The sequence below is a fragment of the Botryllus schlosseri genome, chromosome 9 (genome assembly GCF_051294905.1).
Source record: "Botryllus schlosseri isolate E-star chromosome 9, Bs_hap1, whole genome shotgun sequence".
Classification (NCBI taxonomy): Eukaryota; Metazoa; Chordata; class Ascidiacea; order Stolidobranchia; family Styelidae; genus Botryllus; species Botryllus schlosseri.
This window is the reverse complement of record NC_137244.1, coordinates 3253721-3266195: the sequence shown is the minus strand read 5'-3', so window position 1 is coordinate 3266195 and position 12475 is coordinate 3253721. Positions and strand designations below refer to the sequence as shown.

The 12475-nt window shown below is 40.2% G+C and overlaps 1 protein-coding gene across 1 annotated transcript; it reads right to left on the bottom strand.

Moving 5' to 3' along the window:
* Positions 1 to 7774: 7774 nt before the first annotated feature.
* LOC145447313 (RING finger and CHY zinc finger domain-containing protein 1-like) lies at positions 7775 to 11552 on the bottom strand. Its single transcript, XM_080325740.1, has 4 exons — positions 10976 to 11552; positions 9337 to 9519; positions 9179 to 9277; positions 7775 to 8415 (listed from the first exon to the last, which is right to left on the bottom strand). Exons 1-4 carry the CDS (start codon positions 11329 to 11331, stop codon positions 8328 to 8330), a joined length of 726 nt encoding a protein of 241 aa, XP_080181866.1. The 5' UTR covers positions 11332 to 11552; the 3' UTR covers positions 7775 to 8327.
* Positions 11553 to 12475: the final 923 nt, after the last annotated feature.

Sequence of the window (12475 nt, the reverse complement as noted above, 5' to 3'; positions counted from 1 at the left end):
TGTACTGATTTTTGCTGTATTCACAATATCATTCAATTTCCACCTTTTTGCGAATTCTGTAATTCTAATTCTAATCTAATTCGGAAAAAAATGTGTAGCTCTAATTCTAATCTAATTCGAAGAAGCTGAAAATTTTCTAGTTGTCCAAGTCTGCTGCCTGGTTTCTCTGACAATGTCAACCTTTCGCAGTTAATAATAATCCGGTAGATTAAAGCGGGAAGAACAGGACCATAACTGTAGCACGCCATATTTTTTGAATGAGCATAGCTTACAGAAATCAATCTTTCTGTCTTCATTCCTCAGTTCAGATTCATTCCAAGTCTTCATTCCCCACTACTCAAAACTCCTTTCTACCCTTTAAAATTTCCCTTCATAACATTTGGCCGTACGTTTAGCAGGGACTTGATATTGGAAAACTACACAAGTACGCGAGACAATCGTATAACTACAACATAGAACGTATTGTGAACCGACACCGGTAGCCCTCAAAATTTAGCGAAAGCGTTATTTCACGTCCTGCTGGTCGTGATGGATGCGTTTGCGACGCCATGATTGGTTATCCAGAGTTGAAAATATGTTTTTGTGAACAACACGCAATATATATAATTTTTGATAATTACATTCCAGAGCAGCTAGCTGGTAACGGTAATCGCGCAGGTGTCTTCGTAAATATGTAGACTATCCTGTGTACAATGTTTAAAAAATGCGTCTATTCCCCACTAGAAACCATTGAGTTCCCCATCGGTGGGGGATTCCCCACCGGTTGGGAACAACTGATCTAACTTTATGCGCGAAAGAACGGTATACTCCTAGTAATAATTACTGCCGCCGCAGACCGTCGGGATGCTATCCGGTTGCGTACAACGGGCGGGGCGCTACTATTAGACACATGCAGGTATTTTGGACCGACCTTTTTCGCGCCGGGAGACATGGAGACATGAAGTTTTGGCCAACATGCAGCTGGGGAAATTGTGATGCCAAAAAGATCTGCTGTAATAAAACCTTGGGCCAAAATGACCGTCGCTGGCCGGAATTCGATATGCCAGCTTCGAATAATCTCGTTCTTTCAATGTGATCCCTGCAGCAGACTTGGACAACTAGGTAATTCTAGTTGTCTAATTTCAATAAATTAGAGCGAAATGCCAGTAATATAATTTTAATCTAATTTGTGAAATGTTCTTATGTTCTAATTCTAATTCTAATCTAATTTCTGAAATGTCTCTATGCTCTAATCATAGTTTTAATCTAATTTACAGTTTTCGTGAAATGCCTCTTTGTCAGAGGCATTTTGCAGCGAGTTAACAAGAATATCCCTCTCGCGCAGGGATATCCGGTGTCCAGTAAAAGTAGTTGTTGTGACGACGAATAAAAACAACCTGCTAGCATAGTAGCTAGTAGTCTGCGAACAACATTCTAGTTTTCGAAACTTTACGTTAGTATAACGTCGTGCTGACTAACATGGGTGATCCTTATGGTTACCACGAAAGAAATAATATTTTATTAAAGTAGTACAAATACAACAAGAGATATCATGGTGATAAACGTCATTTTCTTTTGAACTATGAGCTGTGCGCGATACCCGACAACGCTTTCCAAGCACTAATGAATCGATATTGGGGCTAGCGAGATATGGTACTAGCTAAAAGACTATCTCATCCTGAAGATTGATCTCGTGGGGACCTGCTATGCCGTTTGTCACGGTGGTTTATTTCGTTATGGCTCGCCCTTCGCCACCTCGAGCACTTTGCGGTGCACGTGCATTTGTAATACTTAGTTTCAGAATGCTGTTATTACGTGACCCCCGGAAAATGTGTCGTCAATATAAACATCGCTGACACGTACCACAGCCAAATAAAAGGGAAATGTCATTGATGAGATGCGCACGATTACCAATTTGCATTTATTCACGGGGCGCAATATCTGCTGCGTCTGCTCTTCGCATTCGTACCGTGGGACTCAGGTTGCGAGGACCGAGCCATCTCGCGCGGTTTCCGGTCAAGGTTCTATCGTGGGTGATCTTTCTGGATCGCACTTCGTGTTGGCTAAAACCTATCCGCCTTGAGTGTCTTTTTGGTGCCAACGAGCTGTTGCCTAATAGTCCCGCAACAGCAGGCAGCACTCAAGAATACAATTAGATACAAATATGTACATCAGGCGTATGTTGATTTAGGCTTATTTGTTATTTTTATTTATCGAGAGACGAGTACTCAACAACCCAAAAAATTACTAAGAGTATATATCGCGCGAAGAAAAATTTCGAGTTGATAACATCTGCTCAAAATTACTCCACCTCATATTAATTTAAGAAACATTTGGGATGGGCCATGACCCTTTTCGCACCCTACTGACAATGCCAATGGCCAATATCGCAAATTATGTCGCAACAATTAGGTTACAAGTCACTGTTTCTATATTCAAATTCAAATCTTGTTTGTTGCCAGGTCTGTGCTTTACTGTTACGTCATACGTTTCCAAATCCTAAATTCTAATACTTGCAACGAGTGCACGTGATTAGCGGCCATCTTCAACATACAAACGATGTTATGCCAAGCAACGAAAAATGCTGCTGATAGCCGACCTTATGTATTTCTTTTACTGAATTCAGCCGTGGACCGGTATTTCTAGTTTATGGCCGAGTACCGAGCACGAAATGTTGGAAAATGATTTCAGTCAGCATCACGACAAAAATCATACATACACTCGGCTGATGCGAGCCTGCTAGCGAAGCTTGCAAAACAGCAAGACTATTTTACCAAGCCACACAGAGCTAAGGACGCAGCATAATATCAACGAATTAACTTATCAGCACGTGTTAACAACGTAATTCACTGCTTTCAATTCAGAAATAAAACTGCATGGCGCAGAACATAAACTAAACTTTTGTCTCTGCCCGCCAAAATATTTTCAGCTTCACATTTGTCTCGCCTGGAATAATAATTATCCACTCCTACCCTATATCAAATTCATTGGGGTACACGCCTAACGTAACCCGGTTGGAAATTCTACAATACCACAATGTCGAAGTTTGAAATTGAGGATATGAGGACCCTGATTTAGCATGTGAATGCTTACGAACACATGAATTACTTCGCACCATGTCTGTATAAATTATACAACAACAGTCAACTCAAATAGTGAAATAAATGAGGTCACACTTTTCACTGGACATCATGTTATCTGTTTCTATATCAGTCAGTGGGAAGCCTGGCATTGGATGCTATCAACTAGTGCGTTGTACTCTGGTCTGTAACGTCACACTGTAACTCTGAGTGAGTGTTCCAGATGTGCATTAGTGAGGCGTGTTGTGCGTTTGCATTTGATGAAGTTCATGTCCGAAAAGGCTGATTCACAACGATAAGTTGAACCAAACATGCTTGCAACCTCCACTTTACTTTTCCGTGTCAACAAGGCACCAAAAGTTTGCTGCAGCCTGGTGGGCTTTGAGGTGAAGCTCATTTTGCATTTCAATCTCCCACTGTTCAGCATCCAGACATGACAGATTTCATTATACCGGACAGCAGCAACTATTTCAGAAAGTTAGAAACATGGTACTAAACTGCGCTGAGTGTAGGAGAAACAAGCTGTGTCAAAAGATGCAATGCGTAATGGGCATACAGATATTGAAAATCTGCTAGTACTTCACACCTACCTGCTACCGAATAGTAGCCTAATGTTGTTTACTACTTTCGCATTGTCCTGGAGACCTTGACGTAAAGCTACCATAACGTCCCCCCCCCCGCCCACCGCCATTTCAAGACTACCGTGGATGGCATTCCGTCATGTCGCCAGTATATAGGCAGTGCGCCGTATCCTACGTCCTCGATATCTTGTGATTCTATTACATGTTGGTATATTACTAATTGTAATTGGGGATATTAGATATCATCATTTTAAGTGTTTATATATATATATATTGTCATTAGTAAGTTACATGTTAGTGTGATTTAAACAAGAATAGCTTAATCAATCAATCATTATATTTAAAAGCTCACTGCTAATAATCTGACGAACATTGGTAAATGCTGCTGTTCGATCTTTTTTAGGCTTGTGGGTTACTCATCTGGTCCTCGCGGGCTACTTGGGGCCTGCGGGCACCGCTTTGGTGACCCTTGGTATAGAGTTGTTCTCAATTTAGACTAGTTTCGACAGCACAGTACAGATGGGGAGGATGAAATTACTGTTTCCATGTTTATGGAAAGGCAAAGGATGCCGATGATTCCGACAAGCTTACATACGGCTATTGCACAGCACGTTTGGAGCTTCATAGCCTACATAGCTTTGGCCTGTATATTGTACAACGTACGGTGGCATACTCCTGGCGCAGGTGAACTACATCATCCCTGTCCACCAAACGTCTTAGCTAACTGTATGTGTTCCTGTACAGGAAAATCATACCTTCATATTCAACAAGATCTGACGGACAGGGGTGAATTGATTTTGGTTGTGCGTTGTTTCATGTTTATGCTGAAAGCACGACGCAGCTACATTATAAATTTTTGCATAGGCCTACCTAATGCGGATACAAAACTAATATTTAAATCATATATTCTTGTTTTTAGAGTAGGAAACCAAGCTCTATCAAATAAGAATTAAACTAAGGTCATTACAACATATTATCAAATTGAAGTAATGGCATTAACTCCAGTCCAAATTGTCAATGTCTCTAGAATGTACTGAATGTCGTAAAACCAACAACTTTAGGTTGCAAATAACATGCCCGATATAACCTACATTTCTCCCTGCAACGAGTCTGGTCAATCCAAATGAGAAACCCGAACGTGATCTCGACTCTGAATAGTAGGGAAAATTGTACTGCAGATTGTGGTACAATAGCGCCATCTACTTGGTTTATCGAGGAATGTTGTTATGTTCGTGCATTTTACGTTGGTATCGTTTGTCTCTTATTTGTCTAGGATTAGTGATTACCACCAATCATGACTTCCTCGTGTGTCGTGCTTTGTATTTATACCCTGTGTTCTGTTGTCTACTGGTCTTTCGTTTAACTGAACTCTGGATCGTGTCGCCTGTCCAAAGTTATACTGCTGATAATATACTGATTTCATATTTGAAGAGCTTCTTGGAGGTACAGAACTTCAATATACAATTAAATAGTATATTCATATTGAAATGAACCCGAATATTTTCGGCTGACACTCGTCAGGGGTAATCGTCAGCAACTAGTAGAGAATTGGAAAGAACATTGTATATCAACAATCGTATCACAAAATATGACGTCACCAGCATGAAAGAGAGAGCGTTCAATGTACTATTTTTAGGTGGTTGACCATTACCCCTGACGAGTGTCAGCCGAAAATATTCGGGTTCATTTCAATATGAATATACTATTTAATTGATTTCATATTGAAACCTCGTCATATTTTAGTTATTGTTCAAACATGATCAAGAACCTAACATAGCTGAATATACCGAATCGTTTTCAATCGTAGTTTAGGAAATAATACCTTGGTGTTCTACACAGGGCTTAGCCTAAAGCAGGGTTGTCAAACTCAACTTGCGTCGCGGGCTGAATTCAAACCTTCAGAGCGCTCGCGGGCCGCACCAGTCTAACGATTCCAAAACATGACTTCAAAACTCGTGCCCTTGATTTTCATTTGAATAGTTTATTATCAAGCCTATACGCACAATAGTATATTCGTAGTGTCCTACAATGGTGTGGACACAAGCAAGTCTCGGGGCTCACTGCGATTGGTATACTTCAGACTTGTCATTTGTCGAAAGGCAATTTTACGGTATTTTTTGACCGGCTTGCCAAGAGCGAAAATTGATAAAATTGAAATCAATCGGAAACAATTGATTTCGAAAATATAAATTTTATTCTGCTTGTGGTCCTGGAAAACCCCAAAATCAGTCTCGAATGCTGCATTGTAACGGAGTTTGATATCGCGACGCAACAATGCCCTCTGGAGTAATATCGCGCAGTTCAGGAGCTAGTGCGTGCGAGAGTGAGAGTGTGAAAGCTCAATCGCTTGCGCAGCAATGGCCAGTACGCTTGCGGTTTGCGCTGCTCCTCACCTGCTTCCAGATGACTTTGATGCGTTACAATACCAAAATCCGCTATTGCAAAATTGCCTTTGGCCAAATGTAAAGTGTGACGTTAACGAATCGCAATGAGATTTGCTTGTGTCCACACAATTGTAAGACACTACATAGTATATTACATTATACGGATCATAGGGGTTCTTCAAGCGTCGCTGTTATTCGCAAACAGTGTAATTATGGCAATGATGCGATGACTGGGCGATATTGCGGAGCGGATCGACAAATTCTCTGTTCCGGCTCCGATCCTGTTTGCCAATTCTCTGGTCCGGCTCCGGCCGTATCAGGAAAAATGCTGATCCGGCTCCAGCCAAAAATGAAAAAGTCGTGCCGGAAATCCGACCCAACACGATAGATTGGTTCCGTGAATTTAAAAATATAGCTCGTTTCTTTTCGCACTGGCTTGGCGGTTACTTTCGTGTTGTTGGTTGGTAGTTATTTAGTTACAAACGTCATGCTAATCCATAAAGATTCTAGCCTTATCAAAAAAGTACTGATCCAGCTCCGATCCGGTCCGGCCAAAATTGAAAAAATCCGGCCGGATATCCAATCCGGCTCCGGTCCATGCTCCGCACTACTGGGCGGTTGAATACCGTTATAAGCGGCTAAATCAGAGGCTCTTACGATGATATGAGTTGTCATATTTCTATGCAGCCTTTGTTTTATAGTCTTATACTGGCGTCAGCTCTGCGTATGCGTTTTGAGGAATTGAAGTGCTGACCACACATATTTAAATTATATTTTCGTGTAACTGGTATATTCTCCATGTAACCTATATATAGCGGTTTCGCATTGGCGTTTTCGCTTCTGTGAATAACTAGTGTTGGGTCCGTTTTTCCACATAAAACTCTGCATCCATGCCTTCTCAAAATTGGGTGTCAACGGTGACTTAATGGTGACTTAAGTGAAATAACATGTCGGATGGTTATGGCCTATGAACACTCTACATTTGCTGTAGTGAGGTATTATTTAATGGAAGCATTTTTTGCTGAAATCCCAATATTTGCTGTTAGAAATATGCTCGACAAATACACGCATTCTTCAATCTACTCAAAATTGCTTCTCATGCCGGATTAAACCGTCTGCCGAGCAGGATGCGGCCTGCGGGCGGTACGTTTGACACCCCTGGCCTAAAGTCATAGCTAAGCGTGTCCAATTCAAAGGTCAATATCCTAACTTGATATACGCCACTTGCAGCATTTCAATGAGCAGACTGTCAAATCCATGGGTTTATTGTTTCCTTTATTATATACGATTCAGGCTGGCGATACTTGGTGTTAGTGCTGTAGCTGCTATTGAGACATGCCAAAGCACTCTTTATTTATTTATTGGAATAAGAAAAGGAGTGGCGCCTATCACCGTTAGGTCTTGTGCGCCACGGCATTACTCAGTTTTAATTTAGCAGCAATTCAAATATATCGATCACAACTCGGCACATATTCTACCGCGTATAGGCCTATTTCAAAATGCTTGGATCCGTTAGTAAGTTCACGAGGCGAAATGGAATATTCATACAAACACAAGCACGACGCAGGAAAGTTCTACGAAATTCATGCGAGGGGCAGTTCATTATAAAGTGCTCAACCGTCTCAGTTTCATTGCAGGAGCTACAATGTCCAGAGCACTCTTAATTCTCCGAGAATTATGTTTCAGCCATTCCATGTTTTTCTCTTTCGTAAAAGCGTATCTCTCTGTCTACAATTTAAACTCTCATCAGTTAAAACGAAGTAGATTTTATTGAAAATAAACAAACACAATACTATCATCCATCGGGAATTTAGTTCCAGCAAATATGTTTGTATTTGTATTGTATTGTTTGTACTTGTAGAGTGTGGACGTTATTTCTAATTCCTCAAGTATAGATGGTAGTCAATAATAGCAATGGCTTCGAATGATTGCTAATAATTTTAATCTATATCCAAACGATATAACAATATTTACCCTGATACTATTGGTTTGATAAATAATCGAGTGTGCGATTTAATATCACTTAACATTATATAATATTATATTATATTATATTTATAAATTCACATATTATTATTATCCATATTCACACGGGGCACCTGAACTAGGTCAAGAGAGCAAAAAAGGTTCGAATAAAGAACAATGAAAATGATCGATTCTTGTGAATTGTGATCAAATCAGCTGATCGTTCATCTTAGCAACTCCGCTTTCGCCGTTCAAAGTTTGTTTTTGAATAATACCCAATTACTTCCGTTCTTCATGAATTAACATGATGAAGGACATGACATCACCGACATCCAGGTTCAATGGGTCGACGTCTGAAATATCGTTCTCTGGCAAAGGGGGCACCGGTTTTGACATTCGGAATTTAGCAGTCCTTGTAAACATGATCTGTTGAACAAGAGAGAGAATGTAATCATATATATTGCTATGTTGCTACTGCTATATATTGCAGCATGTATGTTACGCTTGACCGAATGGAGCTGGATGTAAATTTATATCACGATCATCTGCCGCAAGTATTAGAATCAAAGTTTTGTCAATCATGAAATACTTAAGTCCCAGACCCGATATGGCAACAGTCTCGAAGGTCGCGGTCGAAATATGATATTATGAATGGGTTACACCAACTGAGTGACAGATATAGTTAATGACAGCCCGATTGAGAGAAAAAAGTACAGCTTATGTGACGGAAGCATTGGTAAGTGCCATTCTAATCGTTTCAGAGTGAGAAAAGCAGTTTGGTTACCTATGCATTGATAAATGTAACTACTTCAGTGATCGCAATTCGAGTAACAGGAAGACAGTTACTTCGAGCGACACATTGAAATGTTCCATTAAATTTATCAGGTTTCAACCCTAATTCTAATCTAATGTAATCTAATTCTAAAGCCCAACCCATAGGCGTTTGTCATTCAATTACCTTGAAGCCAATTGAACTTGAAATGCTTGAACACTTAAAACGACAATCATCACTATTTGTCATCTAAATGAGGTTGAAGATTACTGAACTTGAATAATTATTTATCAGTCCAATGATGTTCATCTGCATCATTTGCCACTCATATGAGCTTCATGCCATTTATCAGACAAATAGTTGTCACCCAGTTAAGCGCCCACCATAATTAAGTGGGGAAAAAGAACAACGAATTACCCATGTAACGCATGTCCACATTGCAATAATTTCCTGGAGTCGTCCATTTCCTCGAGACAGATCGAGCAGCAGTCTAAGTTCTCTCCCGCGGGGAAGCAACTGAGTCAATTTTCAGCAGTACATTATAATGATTCTCGCGCTTTGTTATTGTAACGTACCTGTGCGATGGGATTTCAGAGAACAACACGCACGCTTCGCAACCATGGCAATGGAATCTATTGGCACTTTCCGTACAACACTCGTCACATTTGGAGCAGTGGAAGTAATCAGGCTCGAGTCCGTCGAATACGTTACAAACCCGGCAGTAATATTCCGAAAATACAGTGTCGCATTTCTTGCACCTAAAATGAAAGCGTCGAAAGATAGATGTAGGAAAGGGTTCCCATCCGGGTGGCCATGGAGAAATTGGGAAAATATCATGCCCCTGCCCAGGTCTTCTCCACCATAACAAAAGAAATAATTTAAGATACAAAAACAAATACAAATTGCGCTGCTACTATGGTACCGTATGTCCGTATACTTCAAACTTTGTTATTGTTGCCATTGTTACATGAGCTATGATTCTGTTTTTTGCGTCATACTTTGCCTTTTTGGTTTTGCTTTTAAATCTGTTTAAATCGCTTCAGTGTGCCGTTAACTCATGAAAAGAGACATGTTCATGAGTTCAATAAATATTCTGTTACAATGGACATGGACGTTGTATTAAAAAAAAATAACAACGCAACAAAACTACTTCTAGTTTACTTTGCTCGGCCCTCCAATACTTGAGACATTTTCAGAGCAAAATCAAGCTCAAGCCTTACATTAACTGAATATATAATAACTAATTAATGTCCTATCATGGTTATTGTGTGATGTTTTCGTATTTATTTTACCGTTATATCTACTGGTTACTGTATACACTTCAGTTTCTTATATTTAGAATATCATTTCTTGAGTTTTTTTAACAGGTTGACAATGTAGGAGGAAGAAATACCAATCGTCTGCGTCTCTCTCAATATCATTTGACATAGCAGACAGAAGGTCGTGAAATAACATCAAGTAACGAAGTCATTATACCCACGGGTCCGCCCGAAGCTGTTCAATTATTATTTACGCGCCGCACATTATTTAAGACCGCACTCAGCTCCACCGGTAAATCTGAGTACGTGAGAAGGGAGAAGATAACAAATTGATAACATTATATATTCCATTCCCGATCATATTGACCGATTTAATCACGAATTACTTAAAATTGTCTCGCTTCGCGCGTCTAGGCGAAATAAGCTGACTCACTAAACAGTACAACAGATCTCGCTGATAAGTAGCGGCAAAAACGAACAACCAGATGGGGGTCGCCCCCAGATGCTTGGTTGGCCCCCTTATGGGGGCCCAAGACCAACGTTTTACTGGGTGGGGGGATTGCGAAGTGCTGTTACGGTCCTGTTAATATGTATATCGACCTCATTGCAAGCAGGTACTGCAGAATGAATACGATACACAGAAGGAGCATCAAACGGATCTTGCCCTTAATTGTCATATAGATTTAGCCCAGCTATAAAGGCCGTATCTTCATCTAATTAAAGGGGCACTGCGCTCTAGAAAAGATGGGGACTAGAAGTGATGCACAGATCGAAAATTCTCATTTGGTATGTATAAGGATGATGCGAATCCATGGAAGGTTTTGATCCGTGTGAATACATATAATAAATGAATTACTTTTAATGAAACTTCAGTATCGTCAATAAATGCTTTGATCAACTCTACTGGGGCTAACGTGTTATTTCAAATAGTCAGTTATATCCGCCGCAGACTTACATGATAGATGAATCCTGTTTACATTTGCAATTCTGACACACTATATTGGAAACCTCGCGAGTATTCATGGCATGTCCAGGTGCGGATCGGTCGTGGCATTTGGCGCAGGAATAATGTCTGCCGCAATACTCGCGTGGACACACCAACCAGCACTTGCTCTTGACATGGGTGCACTGCACCTGTATGCCCTGTGGCACGAACATGCTCTGCTGCAACACGGTATTGGTTTCTCTTTCAAGTTGTGTCACAAGATGGAAGTCTTCTGGCGATCGCTGACGGTATCGTGTTTGGTGAAACCGTGGACATCTAGAAAGTCGTCGACGCATCCGGTACCAAAATCTTCTCAGTCTGCCCATTTTGCTAAACTATAGTAGGCTATACTCTAGTGAAGATGCAAACCGCATTACGGAACAGGATAACAAAACGCGATTCGATGATATATCGGCGGGGCACGAATCCATGAACATGACAATCGCTAGTAGAACCGTGCTGCAATTTCGCAGATCAGGATTCATAATAAGGAATATCGGTCTGGTTTATAAGTAATCAATGATCGTATAGTAGTCGAAATGCTATGACTACTAAAACGTTTGAAAGTTAGCGGCCTCAATATATCTTGATATGTTCAGCAACAGTTGATCTTTTCAAGTTAACAGAGGCATTATCGTTACAGTCTTAACATTTCAACCTAGCATTGCTGGTTACATCATGTTGATGGCATGAAAAGAATGTTACATGAGAACGTAAACCGATTCAGCCCAAACACATTATCAAGTGTGAAGTAAATCATGTGATATATAGTGTTGTATTTAACAACATTTACGTATGTGGAGGCGCTTATGGCGCAAACCTAATTTCTTGTCAGTTTTAATCAAACGTGGTCAGCAACGAAGTACTTATAGCTTTTCGGAGTGCTCAAGTAGGCTAGCTTTTTCCTGATGGCACTACTCGTTATGTTGTAATGTTCTGAGCACTTCCGCGCCTACTTTCAGATTTTTTGTCGAAACTATGAACAGATTGTAGCCCGACCAATGTCGAAATTTTGATCCGACAAGGCTAAAATATATAACCTTCACCGATACATTAAAGGGCAAGATTCAAAAGATATGGATCTTGGGTACCACGCATTTCTCAAAAACTTTAGAGCATCTAATTGACCAGCTTTAATCATGGATGGGGCAACCAATCCCCAGGGGCAGAATGAAAAGCACAAAATACGTTGGCGGGCCGAGTCATAAAATTATTATTATTTGTATTTCTAAATTGAGAGCAGTGAATTACATTGTCAATACATGCTGCTTAGTGGATGCATTAATATTAGGCAATGAGAAATTGATGGTTAATTAACAAAACAAAATGTATTCGCAGTAATAATTCAAAACAATGTTAAACATCATACATTTAAAACTCTTTTTTAACCCACGGACACGTTTTAATATTAAAACAATAAATAATATTTTGGATACTACAAGCATTAGCTTGCTACCGAAATGATATGCG

Bases quoted from the DNA above. Each gene is read 5' to 3' on its own strand.
- LOC145447313 (XM_080325740.1), bottom strand. From the start codon at position 11,331: ATGGGCAGACTGAGAAGATTTTGGTACCGGATGCGTCGACGACTTTCT. The intron at 9,278-9,336 runs GTACGTTACAAT...AAATTGACTCAG, and splicing joins TCTGAAATCCCATCGCACAG to TTGCTTCCCCGCGGGAGAGA. The intron at 8,416-9,178 runs GTAATTCGTTGT...CTTGTTCAACAG, and splicing joins TGTGGACATGCGTTACATGG to ATCATGTTTACAAGGACTGC.